Source organism: Leptosomus discolor, chromosome 6 (genome assembly GCF_034619465.1).
Source record: "Leptosomus discolor isolate bLepDis1 chromosome 6, bLepDis1.hap2, whole genome shotgun sequence".
NCBI classification, from domain to species: Eukaryota; Metazoa; Chordata; class Aves; order Leptosomiformes; family Leptosomidae; genus Leptosomus; species Leptosomus discolor.
In genome coordinates, this window is record NC_141396.1 from 37,833,208 (window position 1) to 37,858,915 (window position 25,708).

The window sequence follows — 25,708 nt, forward strand, 5'->3', positions numbered from 1 at the left end:
TCAGTGGTGGCCAGGAGAGCCATTCATGTGCTTTTCACTGCAAGGAACATCCGTGCTGTAGAGGCCGTCCAAGTACGCCTGAGAAATCTCCGCTACCAAGCTCCTGTCTGGGACTGACTGGGCCATTCCATAGATGGCTCCCTAAGCAGAGAAGAGGAGGTCATTACACAGGATTGTTAACACCATCAGAGAAACACATTCACCCCAAACAAACCCTTACTATATGCTGGCCTCCTTACCATGCCTGTGGTCTTGGCGTTGAGGTCCTTCATGATATCCTCAATGCTGTCTTTGACATCTTTCAGGAACTGTTCAGCAACACCAGACTTTGTGTGCAACTGTGTAATGCAGAGATGAATGCTGGGCAGGCAGGGGAGAGGGGAAAGATTAACCATCTCAAGTATGTACAGCTCCACATTTTCTGAGCAACCAACAGCAATTTAGTCCTTCCCAAGCCAGTGACAACCGTGTATCTCCTTCAAAAAGCATTTCAGCAGTATAATGGGAGAAGACAATCCACTCCTTTCCAATTAAAGGTAATTCTTGCAAAATACTTGCTGGAACCAAGCTGCGGAGAGTTCAGCTGCTCTTTTGCAAAATGGCAACTCCTTCCTTCCTGACTTCACCACACACAAAGTCCTATAATTTTCTCAGCTCATTCCAGGTACCTCTGGTGAGAACAATGCAGCTGTCACCTCTGAGGTATTGCTTCAGGCTCTCTAGACTTCGCTTCATGCTAACTGCAAGTCCAAAACTTTTTCAGTGCAGCTACATCGGAAAGCATTTGATCTTCCTACCCACAGTAAAACAACAACTATCCACTCAAGGAAACTGACAAACATTCATTTTACACCAGGCTGCAAAGATCACTGAACATGATCAGCCCTTCACTGTTCTTTCAATTACTTTCATGTTCAGTGGGCAGCAGGAAGATACTGAAAATAAATCAATCTACAAACCCTCAGTTAACTAAGGTGAGCTAAAGCCCTGGCTATTTATATTTTTCTGCTTGTATTAGAGGTAAATAGAAAGGGGGCCCCAGATATGTCCTCTGCCAGGCTTATTACAATTACTCTTTCCTCATTCTCACTGCAGTAACTATTATATATCAGCAATTACAAAAGTAATTCCTTCTCTGCAGAGTCTACATACAATTTATCAGATAAGGCCAACACCACTCCGCAAATCACGAGAGCTACACAGCCTGAAGATGACCATCTTGCATACCCTGGCTACATACATCTCTCCACTGGTCTCCATAAACTCACCTTGATGGGAACTGTAGGACATTTAAGTTCCATCCTTTTGCAGCTAAGAAATTAGATAATCGATAAATGTCAAAAGTGTTTGAACCGATGGAGAGGACAGACACCTCAGGTTTCCCAAAAATGAAGATGCTGTCAATTTTTCTCAACCTTGAAAAGAAAAAAGGAGAAAAGAAGCGACTGAGCAGGGTTACAGGGGCCAGACATTTTGTCCATCTATGTGGAGCCTTAAAGGAAAAGCTACAGAAGGGAACAGGTGACAGCACATTCCTACCCCCAAAAAAAAAAAAAAAAAAAATCCACACAACCAGCCTAGGCCATTGGGACTTGCAAGAGGATTCAGATCATTACAGGCCCTAAAGTCAAGTAAACTCAGAAAGAAATGGAAAAGAGGGAAGACAAGAGAAACAAGGGAAGACAAAGTAGCAGAGAAAATCAGCTTATCAGCTCACATTGCAACATAAGCACCCCAACAAGAGAGAATATAACCCTTCTTTTGTCATCTTGAGTAAGTCCTTCCAGATTCCGCCTCAGCCATGGCTGAGGCAGAAGAAAGTCTCGAAGAAAAGTCAGTTAAAGATGCCTGCACTCCTCCTCTCTGCACCTCTCAGCTATCTGGCACAGGGCAGCACCTGGGCATAAAAAATTAATTTTCTCCCATAACTGCCCAGCAGATCCCTATCCAGCAGGTAATATGCTATAGCTTCTCCAGGGAAAAAGAAAAGTTGGAAGAGAAACAAAAGCAGTTTGGGAGAAGGAGTCCATAACAGGGTTAAAGAATACAGTCAAAACACGGAGGCACGCACGTACTCTGATTCAAGGAAACGAGCAGTTTTAATGATCCTCTTCGTAGCCTCAATGTAGCCAGATTCTCCTATGTGCATCAGAGTTGCCCAGCACGCAGCTATGATTCCACCAGGCCTGGAGCCCGCCACGGAGGGGGAGGCGTATATGCCCCCCTGCCAGTCGGGTGCTACAAAGAACTGGTAGCTCCTGTACTTCTTGTCACTGTACAGCACCACTGAGGAACCCTTGGGAGCATACCCATACTGCAAGGAACACAGAAGGCATTAAAAAGCAGCAAGAGGGCACAGGAACACATTTGAGCAGTTACTGCACACAGTCACCAAGATCCCATCTGCTCGTACTTTGGCGCATTGCACAAAGCATCTGAATAGAGCAGCCCCTACCTTTGCACTTCAGCACTCCTCCACACAGCAGAGCAGAAGTGCCTGAAGGCAGGGGCGACATCAGGGATCACTCCCTAAAAATGAAAGCACTGGAAGACCTTTCTCCCCCCTTATAGAATCACAGAATCATTAAGTTGGAAAAGACCTCCAAGATCATCAAGTCCAACCATCAACCCAACACCACCATGCCCACTAAACCATGTCGCAAAGTGCCACATCTACACACTTTTTTTAAACATCTCCAAGGATGGCGACTCCACCACCTCCCTGGTCAGCCTGTTCCAGTGTTTGACCACTCTTTCACTGAAGAAATTTTCCCTAATGTCCAATCTAAGCCTCCCCTGGCGCAACTTGAGGCCATTTTCTCTTGACCATCACTTGTTACTTGGGAAAGACAACCAACACCCACCTCACCACAACCTCCTTTCAGGTATTTGTAGAGAGCAATAAGGTCTCCCCTCAGCCTCCTCTTCTCCAGGCTGAACAACCCCAGTTCCCTCAGGTGCTCCTCATAAGACCTGTTTCTCCAGGCCCTTCACCAGCTCCGTTGCCCTTCTCTGGACATGCTCCAGCACCTCAATGTCCTCCTTGTAGTGAGGGGCCCAAAACTGCACACAGCATTCGAGGTGCAGCCTCACCACTGCTGAGTACAGGGGCATGATCACCTCCCTAGTCCTGCTGGCCGCACTATTTTTGGTACAGGCCAGGATGCTGTTGGCCACCTTGGCCACCTGGGCACAGTGACAGCTCATGTTCAGACGGCTGTCGACCAGCACCCCCAGGTCCTTTTCTGCAGGGCAGCTTTGCAACCACTCATCCCCAAGCCTGTAGTGCTGCGTGGGGTTGTTGTGACCCAAGTGCAGGACCCGGCCCTTGGCCTTGTTGAACCTCACACAACTGACCTCAGCCCATCGATCCAGCCTGTCCAGGTCCCTCTGCAGAGCCTTCCTGCCCTCCAGCAGATCAATGCTCCCACCCAATCTGGTGTCATCTGCAAACTTACTGAGGGAGCACTTGATCCCCTAATCCAGATAATTGATAAAGATACTAAACAAGACTGAACCTTCTTACCTTGTGAGTATCAGCAGAAATGCTGGTCACACCTTTTACACGGAAGTCAAATGGACGCTTTAGAGGGAACCCTGCCTTGTCCATGAAAGCAATAAGAAAACCACCCAGGCAGGCGTCAACGTGGAAGGGGATTTTGTACTTCACCGCAAGCTGTGTATGAACAATAGATTCTGGTGAGTAATACGCAACCAGGCAAGAAAATGATGTAGTTAGGACACCCGAACTCCAGTCACCAAAAGGTACTCTGCATTTCACAACTAAATGTTTCCTGGACCCTTTTGGAGCATCATGCCACTCTCAAGCTGTCGAGGAGATATAGAACAGCTGGCTACTTGTGGGATACCCTTTCCTGCCTTCCACATACGTGAATATTGCCAGCGAGAGGAAAAACAACATCGCATTTTGGCAGTTTGCTGTGTTTGCCAAGGAGATGTGACAACGTGGTTTGACAGGAGCGTCTGCAATAAAGGGGGTGATCCAAATAAAAAGAAGGTCAGAGGCCCTGGCTGGTTACACACAAAATAAAGAACTGGAGCATAGAGAGAAAAATCAAGAGGCATGTTTGAAAAATAAGATCCCAGCCCTTTGATTCCTACCCTCTCCACACATTCCTCAGACTTCTGCACCACATTTGCTACAACCAGTAAGCCCTAAATCAAAGCCTTTTTACCAGGTGGACTATTTTTCTGTTAATTCCTTTCAGGTATCAAAGAATGAGCCCTTCTGGCTGGTCTTGCAGTGCGCGCAGCAGAGCTAAGTCACATACACAATACATACCTTCATTTACAGCAGAAGTTTATGGCACAGAGTTGAGAGTTCAAAGACAAAGCATGCACAAAAGACTTGCTGCTTTGCCTTGCTGGGACACCACATGCACCAGCTCAAGTCCAAAACCCAGCCCCATGCTTTATGATAATGCCCAGAGGTAACTTCTGGTATTTAAAGCCCACCTTCTCACAGGAGTTAGAGTATTAAAAAAAAATAGTCCCATATTCCTCCTCACTTCCAAATTGTGTCCTGCATACCCGGCTGCCGGTTAACACCTGATCTGAGGACAGTAATACCCTCCTAATCAGTCTGCTCCTCACACCAGATTCACTGGTTGGCACCCTGGAACCCCTCTGCTCTTGTACAGAAGGACATGCTGTTGCTACAGCACCCAGAAGTGCCAGGGGCACCCTACCTCTGCCACCTCTTCAATCGGGTCCATAATTCCATGCGGGAACTGGGGAGCAGAACAGACCAACATGGCTGTGTTCTTCGAGATAGCTCTCCTCATTGCCTGAAGATTTAAAGAGACAAGATGCTCACATTCCATTTACCAAGTGCCATCCTGCCAAAAAAGATAAAAAGTGAAAACATGCAGCATCTGGTCTTAAGAACCAACACACAAAAGCCTACAGAAAGCAAAGCAATGAGCTACAAGCATCAGCAGACATCAACTGAGTCATTTAACTCATCCACTTGGAAATACTAGAACACTTTTGTTTGTCCTCATCTGAAAACTGGGGCTATTTCTGAAATACATATATTATTTTAGTCTAAATGAATCACACAGGACAAAGGGATGGTTTACATCCAATTATTTCAAACCAAACCTTATCTGCAATGACAGGCACTTAATCCTGCTGGTTTTCCTTATTGCCAGGAAGCATTCATCCTTCTCTATCCACTGACTTGCTACCTGGATAGGCAGATTTCTTGCTATTTGCTGTACAATGCTAATTTCCCACAGAAAGAGTGCTGTGCTGCCTAAAGTGATACCTGAACATCCACTTCCATAGCCTTGGTCAATGGTACATGAACCAACTTCAGTCCAAAGTAGTGTGCTGCCTTGTCAAATGCTGCGTGAGCACTCATCGGGACCAACCTAGAAGAGTAACAGATTGCATATGTCAACACAGGCAACACCTAAGCCTTACCATGAACGGGAGGGGAAAGAGCAAAAAAAAATTCAACCTATAGATATTTCTGTGTGAAACTGGTCACAAACAGGCCAATTGCATGTTTCAACAAGTCAAAAATCACACAGATCAAAAAAGGAAAAAAAGTTGGGGAAAATACTCTCTGGGACAGAATAGAAGTCACGTGTTGTTCTGAAGTAAAAGGATGGACACCCAATCTTGAACAACCCAGACAAAACCTGTTAAAGTTAATTCTGTCCCACTGCACGATCTTCTGTGAACCAGGAACTAGAATTCCCAAGAAATTACGATACAAAAGAGAAGGAGCAGCATAAATACACCAAATGAACATAACATTTGCTGTCTCCCATCTTGAATGGCAGTGGCTAAGCAGCCTTAGTTAACCTTGTTTTCTGAGGCATCACATCTTTATTAGGGCCTTTAATAGCATGCAAAAATGTTAGAGAGGGAAGAAAAGAACCACAGGAATTCAGCAGAAGATGAACACCACAGCATTTCATCTCTTTTTACATTTTCCCCTCGTAAGCAATTAATCAGAGAAACATTTTTGATGCATTGCCTAGAAAAAAGCAGCACATTAGAGAGGGCAAATCCTCTAATAGCAGCGTAACAATTAGCACAGTTTCTCACTTCAGCTCCAACCAGCCCTAACTTTAGTCCCAGAGTTTTCAAGCTAAACCCTCTTTGATCTGAATAAATCAAATCCCTTAAACACTTCAAAGGGCCTGCCAATCTCTGCTTAAGAGGGCCCCAAAGCTGATATGAGCAGGCTTTGTCTAGAGCAGCACACAGGTATTGCCAAAATACATCTGCACAGCATAGCTACCACAGCCCCCCAGCAACATCCATGCCACCCAGGCTGCTTAAAGGTTCCTGGGCTTTTGCACCACTTTAGACCCAGGTTTCTCTCCTTCAGACAGAGATAGATGAGGAGGTGGTGGTAAAAAGCTATGAATGAAAGAAAGGATTATTGAGGTGTAGCATCCACCTCAACTCAGAGGAACACGCCCCCAACAAGCCCCCAAAGCAAAAACCAAGTCACAGAAGTATTGCTCACATTTCTGGCTGTTTGATGCCTCTCTCGTAAGCCAGGTCTCGGTACGCCTTGCAGGCCATCAGAATGCTCTCAGTCCCCCCAGATGTCATCTGTTGTGAAGAAAAGAAGCAAACAAGAAAAACAACTGCTTACATGGATGTTGCAGAAGAGAAACACAAAAAAAGAGATGCTGCCACAGCATGTCTGCCCAGAGATGCTTCAGAGGCAAGACATGCACAGGACAGCTCAAGTTTTCAAGGGCAGCAGAAGCCACTGAACAGCTCAAGGTAGCTTTCTGACATTCAGCTTGGAAGCGCACACTTCAGTAAGTATTGACTCCTCTATTTAAAGGTGGAGGGGGAAAAGGAAAAAAAAATATTCAACTCAAAAGCCTAACAAGAGGGGACCACACTGCACAGTCACTAGCAGACAAACATGACTGCATCTTATGAAACTAGTAGTACATACTTAGCTCTCGATTATCCAGGGACTGTGCATCTGCATTACAGATTAATTATGCTACGTATACGGAAACAACAAACTTGATTCTGTATTAAGTCAACAAGTCCAGCAGGGTTTATTAGGTCTGGAGCACTGCCATGCTGAGGCACAGAGCCAGCTCAGGGTTGGCACTGCTTCTGAGCTACAAAACCTCCCCAGAACCTGGAACACTGCAGAGCACAGAGCTCTCTCCCACCTTCGCTCTGCAGAGGCCAGCCTAGGTCTGGTCAAAACCAGGCCAACGCTTCTAAGTCCTCAAGGACCCAAGAAATTTCACACCAGGAGAAATTTCTGCATTACTCTCCCTAGCAAGTCCCTCAGTATCCATACAACCCACCATCTATGCTGTTCCAGCTCCCTCTACTACAACAGTACACAGGGGTTTGCATCAGGAGGTGGAAAAGGGTTAGGTACACACACAATCTGTTCAATCAAGTTTACTATTGCATACTAGAACTCAAAAGCCATTGCAAATAACTGAATGAAACTCTTTACAGGAAAAAATTCCTCAAGTGGGAAGACTGCCTCTTGTCAGCCAGCCTTTGAGTTCTGACATACAAGGGACAGAAAAGTGTGTGGGCACAAACCTTCCAAAGTAGAATTTTAACCTAGTAAAATGTGACATTGGTTTTTCAAGCAGCCTGTGGGACTGACTTAGTGCTATACTGGGTGAGCCATAATTTGAGGATGAGTGGTACCTGGGACAGGTATACAGAAGCACAGGTGAAAGAGAAATCAAGAGCTACTTACAGCACTTATGGAGGACTAATTTTGATGCTCAAATCTGCTGAATCAACTGCAGTTTCCCCTTTTAACCTTTTCCCCCAAGAAAATAAACATGAAAAGGATGCAATCACATTTGCATGCCTCATGACATCTGCTAGTCTGGGTTTTCCTTTGTTTTTTTCCCAGCTGACATAGCTGCAAACCCCAAAAACGGAAAGAAGTGTGACTGCGTGACAATGACTGAACATTAAGCACAGAGATAAGGAACAAAGTTCACAGGCACATAAAACAGCCTGCCACATTTTGTTCCTAGTATGATCCCAGCTAGCAGCAGCTGCCACAACAGGCAGCGTGGAACTGACTGTCACACCACAGACAATTTCTGTGGTTTTGGTAGTTTAAAGTCAACAGCTGTCGCAGATAAACCCTACCAGAGCCGCACACTGGATAAAGAAATCATTGCCGTTATTGTGAAGCAAACAGATGGTAGCAGGAACACAATGTCCTAAGCTTTTCATGGGCTGTGTCATTCACTTAAACCTTCTTATGAAAAGATTTGTAAAGTTGTCAGCTATCACCTCTGGGAAAAAACAGCTGGTACAATACAGATTGCTTTCCTGCCACCAGTGAGAGAAGAGAAATGGGATTACTGCATACTTGTAACACTGCTTGCAACATTGCTTGTAACATTGCAATGACTGTGAAAACTTTGCTAGGCGTGATTTGGGGATCTTGGGATTCACGTTATTGAACACCAGACACTATGTGCCACCAGGCCTGCTCCTTGTTGAGCAAGCAGTCCCTACCTCTACTCTCACCTAAATAATCTACTCTTCGAAGAGCAGCCTCTGTACAGTCTTATTCATGTTTTGACCTTTCCAAACACCAACATCTTGCCCTTATATATGACAAACCCTTCTTCAAAGTCTGGCTTATCACCTGCATGGAAATGCTGAGTCACATGGGGTTTTTGGTAGGTCAGAGTCAGTAGTTAGTCAGATGCAGGTTAAGGAACCACATCCAGGATGCATCCTCCTCCCAGGCACCAAGACTGGCACGCTAGATGACCACACAGAAAGCTTGTTCAGCAGCTGAAAATCCACCCAAAGAGATGAATTTCAGCCAGATTAGCTTCCTAAATTAGCCCAGAGTTGGCACTGCAGAACCAACACAAGTCTCCACCCCAGAGATGTGCCAGAGCAGCTTGAGCTCCAGCAGCACTTTTAGCATAGGGCAGCTACAACAGCAAAAACCCCTTTTGGTCCACACGGTTTATACCTGCAGAGGGAGTCTGCTCCTTTACAGGAGGCTTTGTCAGCTTAGCTATCAACAGCAAACTCTATAGCCAGGGCTTGAATCACTGTCACAGGATACAACTTCCCCACCGCCTGTGGCACACCGGCAGCCAGCCAACACGCAGTGATTCAGCACCCGCCAATGGCTCGCACAACTATTTTTTTCTCTCCTCTAAATGAAAGTCCACAGGATCAAGCGATGCCCTGGGGAAAAGGGGCTGGAAACAGGCATTGTTTTAAGCAGCTTTCCAACCCAGAGCTATCTTCAAAAGCCAGGCAAAGTGTGTGGAAAAAAAGCAAACAGACTTTTTTGATCTTGATTTATTTATTTTTCAAATGGGAGGGGACAAGAGAAAGCACAGGGGGGAAAAAAATATCCCTCCTGCTTTCTAAACTCAGTATAACCCTTCCATTGCTTCCTCCCTCCAAATCCCAGTGCTCTGGAACCTCAACATTAAGACAGGAATAAGAGATGCAGTCCTTATTCTAGGATTTCTTTGGCCATGCCACTTGCACATCACTGTCAAACTGTCAGACACAGAATCACTTTGGTTTGTAGCATCTGAAGTTTTGCTTGCATTTTCACCTTAGGAAACATGGCCATTCAGACCCTGGAGACAAAACTGACCAAAAGTTTCACTGAGCTGAACTACTCCATGAATAAGAAAGCAAACTGCACTTTATTTCTAAGGTAGCATTAGAGTAAAAATACACCACAATCCACTGCGTGGTATAACGTAGTGGCAGAGTCACATAAAACCCCTGTAAACTGCAGATTGCAAATTCTACTAGTTGTCTATTTCAAGGTGACCCTCTCATCACTACAGATAAAACCTGACAGATCTGCAGAGTTTAATCCCCCACCCAGGCACGTCACTCGCATTTCACTATTGAAGTCCTACTTCAAAAGTGCAGCCAGCATTACAACAAAGTTTGGAAGCCCCAGAATTTGGGGAGGGGAAGAGACAAGATGGTTTCTACAGGAGGTTTAGGCTTGCAACAGCTGATTTTGCCTCCTCTCTCCTGTCCTCAGTTGCAGGGTAAGTACAAAGAATTCATAGAGAGATTGACATCAAATACACACACATGCACCCACATATACAATTTTCCCCTGCACTTCAAAGCTGCTCCTTCCTTTTAAAATTCAAAAAAGCTACTAAAAAATCATTGAAGCTTTCATAAAAGTGGTGATTTCTCCCCAAATTAGAGGGGAAATCCACAGAGCCAGCATGGCAAAACAAAGCACCTTGTGAACAGGAACACATGCATACACCAGACAAGAACAAACTCCCCCATTCCTCCTCTATATGCTGAGCTTAATTAGTCCAAATCATCGCAAGAATGTGATTAGAATCTCCTGGGAGCCAAAAATCACCAATTCCTGTATCTTTGCTCTTGCATAACACAATTAAAATTAAGAACAAAAGCAGTAGTGAGAAATACAAAGCACCCATCCACTGATGAAAGTTATTACTTTTAAACTGCTTAAAAAACCTAGAACATCTCTTGGTGCAATTTAAGGCAAAAGGCATGCCTGCACACACCCCCCAATCACAAGGACACTGTTAGTGGTTTCATGCCCATGTTTAAACGAAGGAGAATTACAGCCCCCATGTCACAAATAAAGGCAACTTCTGTAAATAACGCAAGCTGCTCATGTGGTTTAACATTCAGAAATCTAAAGAGGCATGTTTCATTTTAGGATTTTATTAACACACACCAAAAACCTTCAAAAAGGAAGCAGGGGACTTCTCTCCGGAGACCCTGCTTAGAAAGACGTCCACATGACCACAGGGCGGGACAGCACAGGGATCTCCAGGCCACTGAAAGCCTGAAAGCCCTGGGAACAGCACAAATGTGTCACTGTGCTGCTTTTCCCAGACTGAGCAGCAGAATATTAGCCCCAAAAAGTGCTGTTCTGCAACACGTTGTGGAAATCAGAGCACAAAGGAAGTGAAATTGCCTCACTGAGAAGCACAGACAGAAACTTTTGGTGGTTTCCACACAGCATAACCACAGATACACTCTCCAGAAACACCAACAAGCTCCATCTGCCTTCAGGGACCATCACTAGCTACCAACAAAAATGGACAAGCAGTACCAGCTGCTTAAATCAGGTTAGTAAATCCAGTAGACAAGGACCTGGCAACTAAGACACACTGCTTCTAAGAGATGGCAGTGATAAAATTCAGGGGGCAGAAGGGAAAAGCATTTGTTTTAGTTTCCAACAATACAAGTCAAATCAAGTAAACCAGAAGGCTTCTCAGTAGAAAAAGCCAGCAGCTTTTTTTCAGATCCTGAACAGATCAATGTAAAAAATAAAGATAACTCACAGTATTGCACCCTCCCTGGTTTAGCCATCTCTGTTTTACAGCCTCACCAGTTACTGAAGTATAACTGCATGAGCCTGAGCGACCAGCTACAGCAGGGCCTTCCACACTGAAAGCATAGCATCAGTTTGAAAAATGCTGCTCTTAAATGATTTTGTAGCTGTCCAATCCTCCAGAAATAATTCTGAAATGTTAATTCTGTTTTGGGGAGAAGAAAATAAGGGAAGTCTTTAAACCCAACTACTTATAAAGCATGTGACCTCCACACATCCAGCCACACCCCTCCATCAATGATTAGCAACTCTGGACACTTCACAGTCAGGAAGGGCAACATGGGAGGAAGACAGAAAGTCCACTGGAGAGACTTGTTTGGACAAAATAATTACAGGGATGCAATTAATCTTCAGTTTCCGGCCAATCGCCTTTTTAACCCTTCCTCTCACCCTGAAAATTTGACTGTTCAACCAGCTAGAACATAACTCCACAGCAGGTTGAACACTTCCCCATTTGCTTTGCTTCTATTTGAAACAGCTGCAGCTTTATGGCACAATCCTTGGAAGAGAGCAAGACAGAGTGAAAAAGTGGGATTCCCCAGAGAGCATCTGTGGAGGTCTCACGTTGGTTGTGATCATCAGCTTATTGTTCTGGAGCAGTTTTTTACCCTGTTCTGAGAAAAGTTCTGAACTCTCTTAGGCAATTCTACTTTTAAATTTCAGTGAAAGAGCACACAGGGCCAAGGCTGGCACTTTTACAACACATACTTTACGTAACAAAAACTGAACACACGTACTGCAGGCTTCAGCAAGCAAAGTTCTCCAAGCATATGCTAAGTGTCACCGAGCTATCTGACTGTTGTATCAATCAACATTTCAACTGCTGATAAAGATGAGTTTCAACAGCTTTAGACCCAGCCTCTTCCTCACTCCAGGGATAATCTCACCAGCATTCTCAGCACTGCAAACCAGGAAGGAGATGAGGTGATGTTAAATACTTTTTACAGGTAGAGGCACATTCCTTCTTTAAACTTGATGGTGGCACAAGGAATACAGTCCTGAGAAGACAAGTCAGGTCACAGGCTGCAACCTCCTACTATCAAAGACAATCATGTCTTACACTCCCAGACGCTGCACAGATGCTGGAGTTTGGCCCCAACTATACCTACTATAAAGCTACTCCAGTACTTACCTCCTTAACACAACCCAGCCTCCAACTGTGAGATTAATCCCATTCAAGGCCAGTTCACCTCATAAGCTCTTGTGTTAACACTGCCTTCCTGTATTGATCTTCAGCCATCACTGCCCTTCTCCCTCCCTAGCACATTTACAGACAGCAATCACCTCACGCCCAGTCTCTGAAAAATCTCATCTAGATTCTTCTTACAAATGGAACTACTTCCTCACAAGTTATTAAGCACCCTGTTTGTATCCCAGCTGCACCTGACCATCATGATAGGAGGCCAGACCTTGGTGTCCCACGCATCATGTAACCAGGGAGAGAATTTGGCCCAAGGAATTCAGGATCCTTACCAAAAATGTAAAGCAAGAGAGAGGAGCATAAGAAGCCATGGCTTATTTTTATAACAATAATTCACCATGCAACTTCACATCTTTTGCTCTTTGACCGACTCTGAAAGCATCAGTTCAAGAACACACATCTGGACTCTTGCTAGGAACTCTTATCGAGGCTTTAAAACTGTTTTCCATCATAGTATACTGGAAGGCCACAAAAGCCTGGAAAGACAGCTTTCTAGCTGGACAGCTGACAATACCTGCCATGCCTGCTTGATCACCAACACTTCTAGCTGCTTGCTGGTGATTAGCCAGCCAGCTGGCATTGTCCTCAATCTTAGCATTCTGGCAGGCTCACAGATTTCCAGTTCAGAGATGAAAGCTGAGGGGAGCTACTCACTGCTCTGTTTGCCAACCCCCACTGACAACCAGCCAGGCTACATTACACTGGGGTTTTTTTGGTTTGTTTTTTTTTTTTTCAATTGCCATCAAGCCTGTATCATTTAAGAGTGTGAAAAAAAGGTGAAGTAAATAGTCTTGTCTACAGAACTACTTCCCCAAGTTAAATTGTGTCTCATAAAGCTTCACCAAGAGCAGCAATTAGCAACCATTTTTCGTACAGCTTTGTTGACACGGCACATACCAGAATGAGCTTGACCTCAAGTCTCAGCCAGATAGCAGAAGGTGCATTTGCACTTAAACTAAAGTCAGAAATATCCAAAATGTTCAGGAAACAGTTGAAGACAGGCTACTTACAGCACCACAAGAGTTTGGGCCCCCATTGAAAAGTGTACAGGCAATCCTCACTACTTCTGCTTCCATCTTCCTCAAACCAGGGAATATATCTGGATGGAGAGGATTACTCCAGGCAAACTCTTCATACACCTTCAGAAACCAAAGACAGAAAGTTGGTGTTGCAGATGAAGCACTGGATTATCACTGCAGATCTGAGAACTCACCCTACACACTGTATAAGCAAATTAGCTGCATTTAGCAGTAACAGTACTGCAGATCTCCTTGGACTTCACTCCTGCTGCAAGTAAATACCACAACCTGGGAAGCTATGGCTGAGGGGTCAGAAAAAAAAAAAGAATCTGTTTTTCTAGAGCATTCTGGCCTCTGGAATGATTCTATAACATAGCAGTATTTCTTGTTGTAAAGACAGGTTTAATCATTTAGCTATGTCTAAAAAATAACACAATATGTACCCTACGATTGCTTTACACAAATCAGGGCAAAAAACAACTTTGCAGAACTACTTTTCAAGTTACTGTTAAAGGGGAATTCTGAAGCAGCTGGAAAAGCACAAACGTCCACCCACACCACAACAAAACTGGCCATGGAAACCGGTATTTCATGCTTGTTCTGCAACGGTGGACTCACAGGATAAGGCTGGAATAGGCCAGTTCGAATCTCCTGCAGTCGAGATCAAAAAGCAACTGCAGGCATGTTAAAAGAAATACAGAAGAATAAACCACCAGATAATCAGCACAGAGGGAATGTTTCCACAACACCCAATCCAAGCGGAGGACCCTCTAGAAAGGCTGCTCTGAGCTTTATGTTTCCCCAGAAGTGGCAAAGAAAATGTCAACACAGCAGAAAACAGCAATGGCAACCACCAAACAGAGCTCATTACAGCTGTTATAAAAGCTGTTTCCAGAAGCAAGAAGGTTAGACTTCCCTTTCTAGCAAAAAACCTCTTGAAGTAGATACATTTGAAAACAGACCTTTGGGCTGTTTAGGTTATGTTCCAACCTTCTCAAAGGGAAAAGTTCCTGAGTAGGTAAACAGACCTAACAAAGACACCACTGAAGCACACCAATGCTCCACTGTCATAAGGTTTGGATCACACAGCAACGCCAAAAAAAAAACATTTTACAAGCTTCCTTTTTGCTTAAACCAAGAGGAATTCAGTTTTGCTCAGTGAAACTGTTCCAGTCCAAAGGCCCCACAGCCTCCCAGTAACAGGACAGCCAAAGATGCTTTCACTCCAGCCTGCAGCAAAGGCACATCTGTCCAGGGGCTTGCTGAAGCTTATCTATGGCAATCTTATGCTTCCTACCATTCCCTGAATTCAAAAGTCAGTACCAGTTTCCAGTTCACTTGTAACCAGCTTCTTACTTCCTTACTCAAATCAAAATCTCATCCCATAGGATCCTAGTTATTTCTACATGGTGTTTTCACAGGGACAGTCACTTGGCCAGCTTTACACTGCCCAAATGCTTTGCTAATAATTCCCCTTCCACCTACGTTCACCCTAGGCTCCGCCTTCATAGTTGGGCAGTCTTACTTTCAGATCTTTCTTATTTATTTTGAAAGAATGATGGAATAGTGTTGAGTGGTTTCTGGTCACCCTGAAGATGCTAAGGATATCTGCAAAGATGCAAAGTTAGACTGCTTGCACTTTACCTTCACTAGCAGATGGGTGAGTTTCTCTTCACCACTGTACACAGTCCCAGAGACTTTCCCATCCTGCCAACGTACGTCTCCTGAAAGTGAAGGAAAAGTATGCTGCTTGCAAACACAGCCATTCTCAGAACACATGTGGAAGTGCACACAAGTCACCACACCGCTTCTGTGGATGAGGAATCAGCTTTTGAGATTTCACTGATGAGGAACAAGTACAATTTTTGTGCCACAGAGGTAGCTGTGCGTGACACTAAGCCTCTGGTATTGCGTATCCCACAAACTTAGCAAACTGCAAGTAAATGATGACTAAAGAGTCAGCACATAAACAACATCTAGCTGCAGCAAGCAGTTATATTAGTATGTAATCCACTTAATCCCCACTCAGTCTCCCCAAACTGCTGTCCAACCAGCTGAACTCTAAAGTGGTTAAAGTTAAAGCCACTTTCAAAGAGCACCCATCAGCACTGTAAGCTGAGAAGAGACAGAAAGTCCAAGCTTGTATTGCTAAAACCTACAGTGCTGGGGTGCCTCAAATTTCACCCAAAACAACATGCCACTGAGACTTTAACAAATGAGAGAAGGCGGATGGAACAGCATCAGCAGCACATCCCATTGAAAAGTGGTTTAACCCACTGTCCAACATGATGATACTTAACCAAGTAACGTTCTGTCTCCAAACACGCCAGCAGCGTATTTCCACTTATTTGGTTATTTGCTCCTTCTCCTAACTGTTAGCCCTCTCCATAAAACTCAACGGCATCAGCTCCACAAGCATATATAACGTGAACATAGTCACAATCCAACCCTCATTTCCAAGCAACGTTCAAAGGGGAGTGCACATGTGCGGGAAGGAGGGGACTATAGGAAAAGAAAAAAGGGAAGAACCACCCAGTGAAGGAAGGAAATAATCATGGGAAGGAAAACACAGACAGAAGCTACATAAGGAATGCTTAACAAAAAGAAAGTTGTTATAGGATACTCGACTGAAACTGTTTCTGAATTTGGACTAGATGCACTGTTCTAGCAGAAAATTCAAAGCATTTCTCTAATTTGGGATAGCAGCAGGGCAGTCATCTTCTCCTCCAAGTCCCCCAAATTTGCTCATTAGGAGTAACAGGTACACAAATCAGGGAGGTGATACTTATGTGAGCGAGACAGCTCAAATTAAGTCTTAGACACCGCTTATGTGGAATCAAGCGAGGAGAAGAATATCATGGCTTTGCCTTCCTTAAACAGCACTTTCAAGGTGCAAACCATTATGACTTTGATTAAGAAAGACAGTTTTGGAAATTCCCTAAAAATCCTGCTTGGAAGTTCAGGGGTTTTATTATGAGTGTTCCCTGGGGCTTCAGAGAAAACACGTTTCTGGTAAAAGTTGAACATCAAGGCTCAGAAGAGTAATCAAAAATGCATTCAAGTAACTTCCTCCATATTTCTCTTCTCCTCAGCTCTCCCATCATCAGTCTAGAATTCTCAGGGAAAGAACAGAAGTTCAACGTAAATACCCAAATACAGTATTAGAAGTCACGAATACTGATCTTCATGACTTCCAGAAGGAAAACAGACAAAAATTTGCAAGCAAAGAACATCAGGGAGGAAACATTTAAGATGAAACCATGAGCAGGAGTCATTAGAACTCGTTTAAAAGAGTAAGTCTAATCCTAGGCCTATGAAACAGACCCACCTCTGCTGCAGTACAGACTCAAATTCATACCTTTTGAGCTGTACTCTTTCATCTTCTCTAGTACTTCAGGCTGGCTCATGCCTTGTTCCGGCAGTGCTTTGATATAATCCTTTTCATCTTTCAGGAAGGATAAACTGGAAGCGACATCATTTAAGGCTTCATCAATCTTCTTTTGAATCTAAAAAGAAAGGAAAACCCTATCAACAATGGCACTGGCCATATTATAAAGAATTGCTGAATGCATGCAAGACTGAACTCACTAGCTACCATCCATCCTATTGAGCAGAATAGATAGGAACAGCTCTATGACTAAAAAGCATAGCAGAGTTCGCAGCCACACAGTTCAACTCTTCCTTCCTACCAACCTCTCCCCCGAGAAATGAGCTGCCCAAAATAGTGAACTGGCATACACTAGTCTCTAAACCACATCAGGAATTGCCTGTGGGAATGGTAGCTGGCAGAGCCCAGAACTGTGCCAAGTAACCAGTAGGGGTGATTGCAGAGTGGCACTTGGGCCACAGCTTGGCTGCGTTTCATTTAACAGCACAGACACCACCAAGACAACATTCAGAGAGAGTATGTTCTTTACTGGGAATTGATAAGCAGTGGGAGCTTTAAGCCCCTTCCTTAACACTTCAGAAAACAAAGCTCAAGGCAAAAGCATTGCATTTTTACCCACTGAACCTTTTTAAGTCACACTTTTTAATCTGTAGGAGTCTTCAGATGCATTCTATTTTGTAACTTTGCTCCTCTGCAACCATACACACAGTTTAGACACTCATGAAAATACAGAGAAACAGAAAAGGAATCTCCAATAGAGACACAGTTGGGAGATTTCTTTCTTCCCACCCACTCCTTACACTCGGGAACCCAGACTTCTTCTCACAACACATTTCAAAGTAGAGACTCTTCTTCCAACCAACACAGGTGTTGGGATATCATCAGCTTTAAAGACTTTTGGACATTGGAATACCTCAAAGTCAAGGCCTCCTGTAAGCAACTGATAGGTTATCAGGTATCAGCCTACCAAAGAGCAGGAAGAGTACACAGATAAGACACACCAGGAGTCCTCTGGCACAGGAGAGCTTAACAGTGCTAGGCCTGAGAAGCCAAGTCTGGAAAAAACAGGGATTGCATACAAAGGGCCCAGAAGCTATCCTTTTATAACAGGCAGACAAAAAATATAAGCAGAAGAGAACAAGTCCTTAATTCACCTGATCAAGGGCTACTCAAGTCAGAAGATAAGAGCTGGGGCACTTAACATGACATAAAGAGGAGATGCTAGTCCCTTCCAGAGGGCTGGGGAAGAAACTTCAGAACCACTTACACGTCCAGGGCATAACAAAAAAGTTGCTCTTTGCTACTCTCATTTGATAAAATTGCCTATAACAGACCTGACTCCCCAAATCAATGTGTAAATACGCCAACACAACAAGCAGAAAGATAAATGCAGTCAAGCGTGATACCATCATTTACTAGGTAAAATAAACCAAGCTGTACATTTATCAATCATTAAGTTGTTAACATGCTAAAATACACTGACATTTGTAGTTTCAAGCTTTTATGCAAAAAAACAACCACATCTTCCAAACACTAAAGCTTGTCTCATTTTAATGATTACACAAACTTATGATATCTTTGTGCTATAATGCTAACTATTGATAATACGTCTCTCTGAGCTCTAAACTAAACACGGCCAGCTATCTGATTAAAAAAAATTATCCTTCCACGTTGCACAACAAACACCTGGCTATCTCACACTTGCTCAAGAATAAGACATTGTTTCAGGAAAAACAACTCAAGTTCAATCCTGCCCCCTTCTTCCATAAATAAAATTAAAGTCTAACAACAAGGAATTGTTAATGGAAAATTCTGTAACTACACTCACTGATTCTCAGTTAAAAAAAGGTAGCACAGCCATTTTATGAGAGTGATACTATGACAAAAAGACTAGGCAGAAACTATAGCTTTCATTAAACCAGGTGGCAGCAGAAGACCTTCCAGAACTATATCCTTGGATCATTATGATCACAGTAACATGACAACAAAGATGCACAGAACTAAGTTCTCGAAAAGCTATGCAGGCTGAAACGAGGACCTGGCATAGCATTAAGAAAAGTTGTTCAAATACTTACTATAGTCCCCACAAAGGGCATTTTTCTCAGTAGTTTAAAGAACTGCTTTTTAGTTCGGGATGTTAAACCTGAAAGGCAAAAGTCAGAAATTAACCTAAGATGACTCAATTAAAAAAAAAAAAAAAAAAAAAAGCACAGTGTTTCTGATACAGCCCATGATACAGGCCCAGTATTTCTGATCCAAGCTAAAATATCAGTGACCAAGGGAACACAGTGAGACAGATGAGCATTACCAAAGAACAAGGCTGAGAAGAGGACAATGCAACAGAAACATCTGGCTTGCAGAACAGTAGCCATTCACAGGAATCAATATTTTGACTTGTTTTCTTACTTACAAATGAATTTGCACCCACGTGTGGAATTTTACAGGAAAGAGAAGGATTTTAGGATTTGCTAGAGGTAAGGTCTCCAGCAAAAAGGGAAAATACTTTTTGAAATTATTTTCTCCTCTTCAAACCAGCATAGTACTGTAACATGGAAACACTGAGCAACATGAAACAGTCTCCCAGATCAAAGGAGGAACTAGCAGTTCAGCCATAATGTGACAAGTGTCTGGCCATCTGATGTAGGAAGTGCATGGTGCAATGGACAGAACTCAGGGGAAGGGGACAGACAGACAGAAGGAAGAGCAGAAATTCCACCACATCACAAATACTGAAATGCGAGAAGCCACTGATGACAAACACAAGAACACTGAGGTAGCTCTAAAGGCATGAATGAAAGCAGGATGACGCAGATGATTTATAGCCACCAAAGATGCCTTTTGAGTCCTACAAGCATTTTAATTGAGCACTACCAGTTACAGGACACTTACACCAAGAAATAACAAACTTTAAAAATCAATCATTTTTGGACTTTGCAATTTTATCTACATTCCCCACACACACTTCATATATATTTCACTTCATACGTACTTTGAAAAGCTACATAAGGACAACAATTTCAGTTTGGTACATTCTGTAGCACATACTCATTAACATTCAGACAAGAACATTTCTATTGCACATTTCAGTGCACACACTGTTTCATTAGTAACTTTACACAGTGAGAGAAAACTGCAAACTTCTGAAAAATTCAGACAATCTAATCAGATCTTAAAACAGCTAGTCAATACTTAAAAATACTGTACAAATACTAACCAAGAAGCTAACGTAACCCTGTACTGAGCAAAAGCTTCAGTTCCATTTTGTTCCTTCCATAGATGTTCCCACTATTCAGCTACTTCCATCTTTAAAAAGAAAAAAGGCTGGCTGAGGAACAGAGAGGCATAGAAGTAAACATCAAGTTATCAAAACTTGGCTATTTATAACAAACTGCCACTGGAGGGTAACCCTAAAGTCTGCAGAAACCAAAAAGCACTGTGTTCTCCTCTGAGGGCAAGGTAGTTATCTCTGACTATCACACAGCCAGAGAAAACTGCAGGTTCATCAAAAGAGAACCCGCTCGCTGAAGAGCTGTCAATATCAGAAGCCACTCAAACCAGGAAGATGCTCTGAAAAAAAAAATTTAAAAACCCCACACACCACCACCACATGCAACTATCTTGAACATCCTGAAGATGAAAGACACTTCCAACACCAAAGCAAACCCATGTCTCCTCCCCCAGCAGGAAGGGAAACATTCAAGAGCAAGAGTTATCGAGAGGCTGCACCAGTGACTATGTTCACAAGAACCCAGCTCTCAGATAAATTCTCCCAGGTTTTGAGCAACAGGAGAGTGTTGCAACAAGTAAATGGTTTAGCCAAAAGCAAAAGGGAGACAAGAGGAAGGGAAGCAGATGCAGGCGCATTCCAGGCTGGCCCGCCACACCCTCTGAAGGAACAGGGCATTTAATTGATCAGACAGGCCTTGACCTTAATTTGGAAGAGGGTTTAGTTAATACTAGTTTTAACAAGTGTTTGGTCTTGTTTCATCTTCTTCCCTTCCGCTACTTAGGAACAACTGTCCCCCCTCCCTTCCCCCCAAACATGAGAAAATCCCCCATTTCAAATACTTACTCTCCGATTGGAAGAAGAAGCCATGCAGCCATACACTTATAAGAGTACAAGAACATGTCAGTACAACCAGCTGCCAGGGTTCAAATGCATCACACTGGGCATTCACAAAGCTCGTTGCTTTCTCCCAGTACATCTGGAGGATTTCCTTGTAGGGAATAATGGCATCCTGCACAAAGGAAAACAAGAACAATATTGAGAAAAATGCAAATGCATGTAAATAGGGCAACAAAAAAAGTCTAGGAGTCTATTGTCTATTAAAAAGATGCTTTTCAGTATGCAGACCCCATGCTTTCCTTAATTCCTGTAAACAGAACAGGTAGGAGATAGTTGTCATTCACTTCCAGTCAAGAGCCACTGATAAAAATACACACCTTGAAAGACTTCAAACATTCAGAGAGAAGTGCCACAAGCAAACAAGTAAGATATGCAAGCTTCACAGTCCCAAGACTCATCACCAGATCCTATCACAGACCAAGAAAAGTAACTGTGTTAATATTTTTTCCCAAGGAATTATCAGGTGGCAAGTGAAGGCTGACCTACTGCAATACACCTACCAGAAAGGAGCCCCCATTCATCAGGTACCACCAGAACAGGTCTATTAAGCACTTAGGGCTAAATTTTTAAAGAAGACGCAAGTACCCAGCAACTCCTTAGGTTTAAGATCTAATTAGCACATTCCATACAAAGGGAGGATGAAAGAGACAAACACTGCTGCTGCCAAAATAAAACACAGAAAACTGTGATGCAATAACAATTACAACAGCAAACTAGCAATTATCATCAGGATAGAACTCCAGTACCTAATCAATAGCTTCAAAGCACACTTTCCAAGAGTCTCAGAAGAACAGGGTGGGGAAAATTGGATGTGCACAAGGGAAAAAGGCTGTTTCCCCCAAAACAGGGGTCTTCAGTACAATTGTCTGGAAAAAAAGTTTTCTAGAGATAAGAATTCAGGTAACCACACCTTGTTTGGAACTATATTGGGGGGGGGGGGGGGGGGGGTATGTTACAGACAAAAGCTTGTGCATTTTACTTCACTTTTTTTAAAGCTTCTTCAGCCACCCTCAGAACACTCTTCCTTTTTAACCTACCATCAAGCCTAGTTTTGCTGGAGAGCCTTCTGTAGGCATCTCCAGCACTACAAAGCTTCACTCTCTGAAAAACAGAGAAAGTACATGCAGCCTTTCAAAAGATTTAACAGACCTTGGAAGGAATACATCCTTGACATCTACACTGTCATACTCTTGGTGGGGTTAGAGCAACTTGCAAAGACGGATATAAACAAACCACTAAACTAAAAGCTGCTAAAACTTCCCTTCTCAGGACGCTTTACAGATCTCACTTCTGGATCAAGCCAACAACAGAAGCAGCACTTTATTTTTTTTTTAGGTCACCTTTAGGGTCAACATGTCATTCCAATACAACTGGAAAGGCTAAAAACAGCTTAAAAAAAAGCCAAGTTCTTCCAAATAATCAGTGCAGGAAGGCAGGACTCCTTACAAAAAACAACTACTGAATATTCACCACTTTGGAAAAGCAGCAAAATGCATATAATGTGAGAAAGTTTTAAAATATTTAAGCAACCCAAACATAAAGCTAAAAAATTCCAGCAAAACAACAGCATCAACCTATTGCAGAGGACGAATATCACCCATGTCCCAGCACAGGCTGAAGGGACACAGACTGACCTGGGCAAAACCAGGTCTCCTCATAAGGAGCAGCACTCAGCTACAAGAAGTCAAATTAGCACCCATTTGCTTGGCAAAGGGCAATTTAAAAATACACCAGCTACATCAGCCTTGAAAACAAGGCAGCCACATAAACCGCTGCAATTAGGCAATGTCCTAGCTAATGCCCAGTCCTCCAAGCCAGTCACCACAAAGCTGATTTAACCCTAGAATTTAAGAGAAGAGCTACCTCTTTCAACTAACCAGAGGTGGTACTTAAGTTTCATTGAGTTTGCACAATCTTCTCTGAAAAATCCCTGGAAAGGAGTGTTTAACCACAACTTTGCTTCATTGCCTAGGAGCTAATGCCAGGACATCATTCAGTTTTGGAACTGCACTTAAAAGATGGAAACGGAGCCACTAATGGGCTGGTGTCTCAATAGCTGTTCTTGACTAATGACAAGAAAATGCTGTGGCACCAAATATAAAGTGTTGTGCTTTTTTTTTTTCCTGAAGATGGAGGATACTGTAAGCCATAAGCCCAAAAATCAAAACAGAGAATGACCTTCTAGACAGAAGTCACTTAAGTCAATAGCAAAGTTAAAATACAACAAATAAATCCAGGAAGAGACTGATCTCACTCTTCAAGAATGCTCTGGACAGAAGACCCTAGCCAACTGCACACTTTGCTGTCAAATCATAGAGTCTTCAGTGAAGCCACTGTGTTCTGCAGCACATCATGTCTCCACTGGGGCAGGAATTAAAAATAAATTGGTATTTCTAGATTCAACCAATACCAGTGGCAAATCTCACATCCTATCACAGGGCTAAGCAAACCCACTGGAAAGGCCCTCCAGCCCTCTCTTTTCCAAGAGCCCCTTAAACCAGTGCTCTGGTCTGCAAATTCAAGCTGCTTGACCCTGAGCTTCAGGTGGTCCCAAGCAAAGTGCAGATGGGATGTCTGTGATGCACAACACCACAGTAACCCCAGCATGCTGCTGCGCAGAAGTACATCCTCAGCCACAAGACCAGAGAAAAAGGCTCAGATGCATAAAAGACATCATGGATGAAGGAAAGACATCCACCTTTCTGCTCTTAGTCTACCGCATAAAGAAGGTACTGTGCCTCTGTTCACTTTTCCATTACTGAGATGCAAGACAAAATATTTTCTCTTAAGGTTACCCCAAGCTAGAAGCATGCACGCCAGTACTGATATATGGTAACTCAATGGTATGCCCAAGTTTTGAACAAACAAGAGAAGATTTTCATAATGTTAATTCCAAGCCATTGAAAAATTTCTTTGCTTTAAAAAAAACAAAAAACAAAAACAATTTGAGATCACTCCACAAAGAATACAGTTTGACAGGGAAAAGTTTTCTCTATTTCTCACTTTCTCCTTCAGTCATTTCATCCTCACAAGAGTTTGAAGGATGAGATTGATCAATTTAGGACGATACTGAAAAGAGGAACTGAAAAAACACCAGTGAAAGTTGGCATGGAAGACAAGTTAGCAACAAAATACAATTTCTCAGGTCCCCAGCTCACTACGCAATCAGTGTTTTTAAAGCGCCTCTCTGTCCCAAAGTACCCAGCAAGATATGAGAGACTTCTACTTTCTGAATTACTAACTTAATCCTAGAAAAACTAGAGGGCATTTAGAAGGTTGCATCGAAAGGTACTCTGTTTTTATTACACCGAACAACATGTGATTGCACCCTCCCTGCTGTGGCCCTACATCACTTCCTTATTTTACAGGGAGGAGGCAGGGGTAATAAATAGCCTACGTTCAGCCAAGCCGTTTGAAGCCCTTCCCCTGCAACCCTGGAGGAGCTGCTGATAACAGAGTAAAAAACAGGCGGATTTTTTTTTTCTAATCAACCTCAGCCAAAAGAAATGTTCCTCACATGCAATAAGAAGGGATGCACTTCCAGCTTTGCAGGATTATAGCATTCATTCACCCCTGCTATTACCACTTCCCCACCTGGGCTAAAGACAAAAAGCCGGGCAGATTTTAAGCCTACCTACAGGACAGAATTTCATGTGAGACAATAACCTGCTTATTTGTGAAAGCATCAGCAAAATAAAGGTTTCCCTTCCCATTACAGGGGAGTAGATAAGCTGGTTTTATTTCCTTAAGAGAATCTTCCCCCACAAAAGCTTCACAAGACACAGGATTATTTCAGAAGCAGTTTAAAAGCCCGACTTATGAGCACACTAAAAAGGACGGGGAAAAAAATCTCCACTGGGGGATTTGTTTTTAATTCTCAGAGCATTAAGACAGACCCAGGTATCAGATAAAATATTAACTGCTATCATTAGGATTTACAGTGTTCATTTGTACCAACATTAATGCACTCAGCAACCCAAGCAGTTTACATATTGAATTTTTAGCTCCCCAGATTAGGAATACATCCTTAGTTCTTTATTTCTAAAAGACATTAGCTAGTTGAGCTGCTTCCAGGGATAGCACTTATGCCACTACAAAAGAGGACAAATTAACTGCAGTAATGCTCTTCTGTCCCAGATGATAGAAAAGAGGCGGGGGGGAAAATGCCAAAGCTAATGAGAGCACATTTTGCAGTTCTGCCAGAACAGCATTCCCTCAGCTGCAAGTTTTCGGACTCAAATAAGCCTTTTTAAAAAAAGAGAGAAACAGAAAGGCAATAAACTGGAGGACCTCACACTTTTGTTTCAAGTGCCTCCCGTTTCTGACACTGCAAAGTGGAAGCACCATTAAAGTTTACCTGTGGAAAAAGCAGAAAAAGAAGGGTTTATCAGCAGAATCTTCCTTCCCCCACGAAAGCATTTAAAGTGGGCCACAATAAAAGTAGCTTTTAAAGGCAAATTTATTTTAAGCAATAGCATGAGTCTTAGGATCACTGTGTGAGTAGGAACTGCTAAGATCAAACCACATCTTCAGCTTTCACCTAAATCCACCAGTTTTCTCACACCAGGGACCCTCTGAAAAT

At 43.1% G+C, this 25,708-nt stretch overlaps 1 protein-coding gene across 1 annotated transcript; it reads right to left on the reverse strand.

Annotated features, from left to right (window-relative positions):
- SGPL1 (sphingosine-1-phosphate lyase 1) lies at positions 1-21,647 on the reverse strand. The gene is made up of 14 exons (XM_009946394.2): positions 21,627-21,647; positions 21,073-21,238; positions 19,076-19,143; positions 16,971-17,118; positions 15,257-15,336; positions 13,604-13,732; positions 6,509-6,597; positions 5,291-5,396; positions 4,710-4,808; positions 3,527-3,676; positions 2,076-2,314; positions 1,269-1,415; positions 240-360; positions 1-141 (listed from the first exon to the last, which is right to left on the reverse strand). Exons 1-14 carry the CDS (start codon positions 21,645-21,647, stop codon positions 1-3), a joined length of 1,704 nt encoding a protein of 567 aa, XP_009944696.2.
- Positions 21,648-25,708: the final 4,061 nt, after the last annotated feature.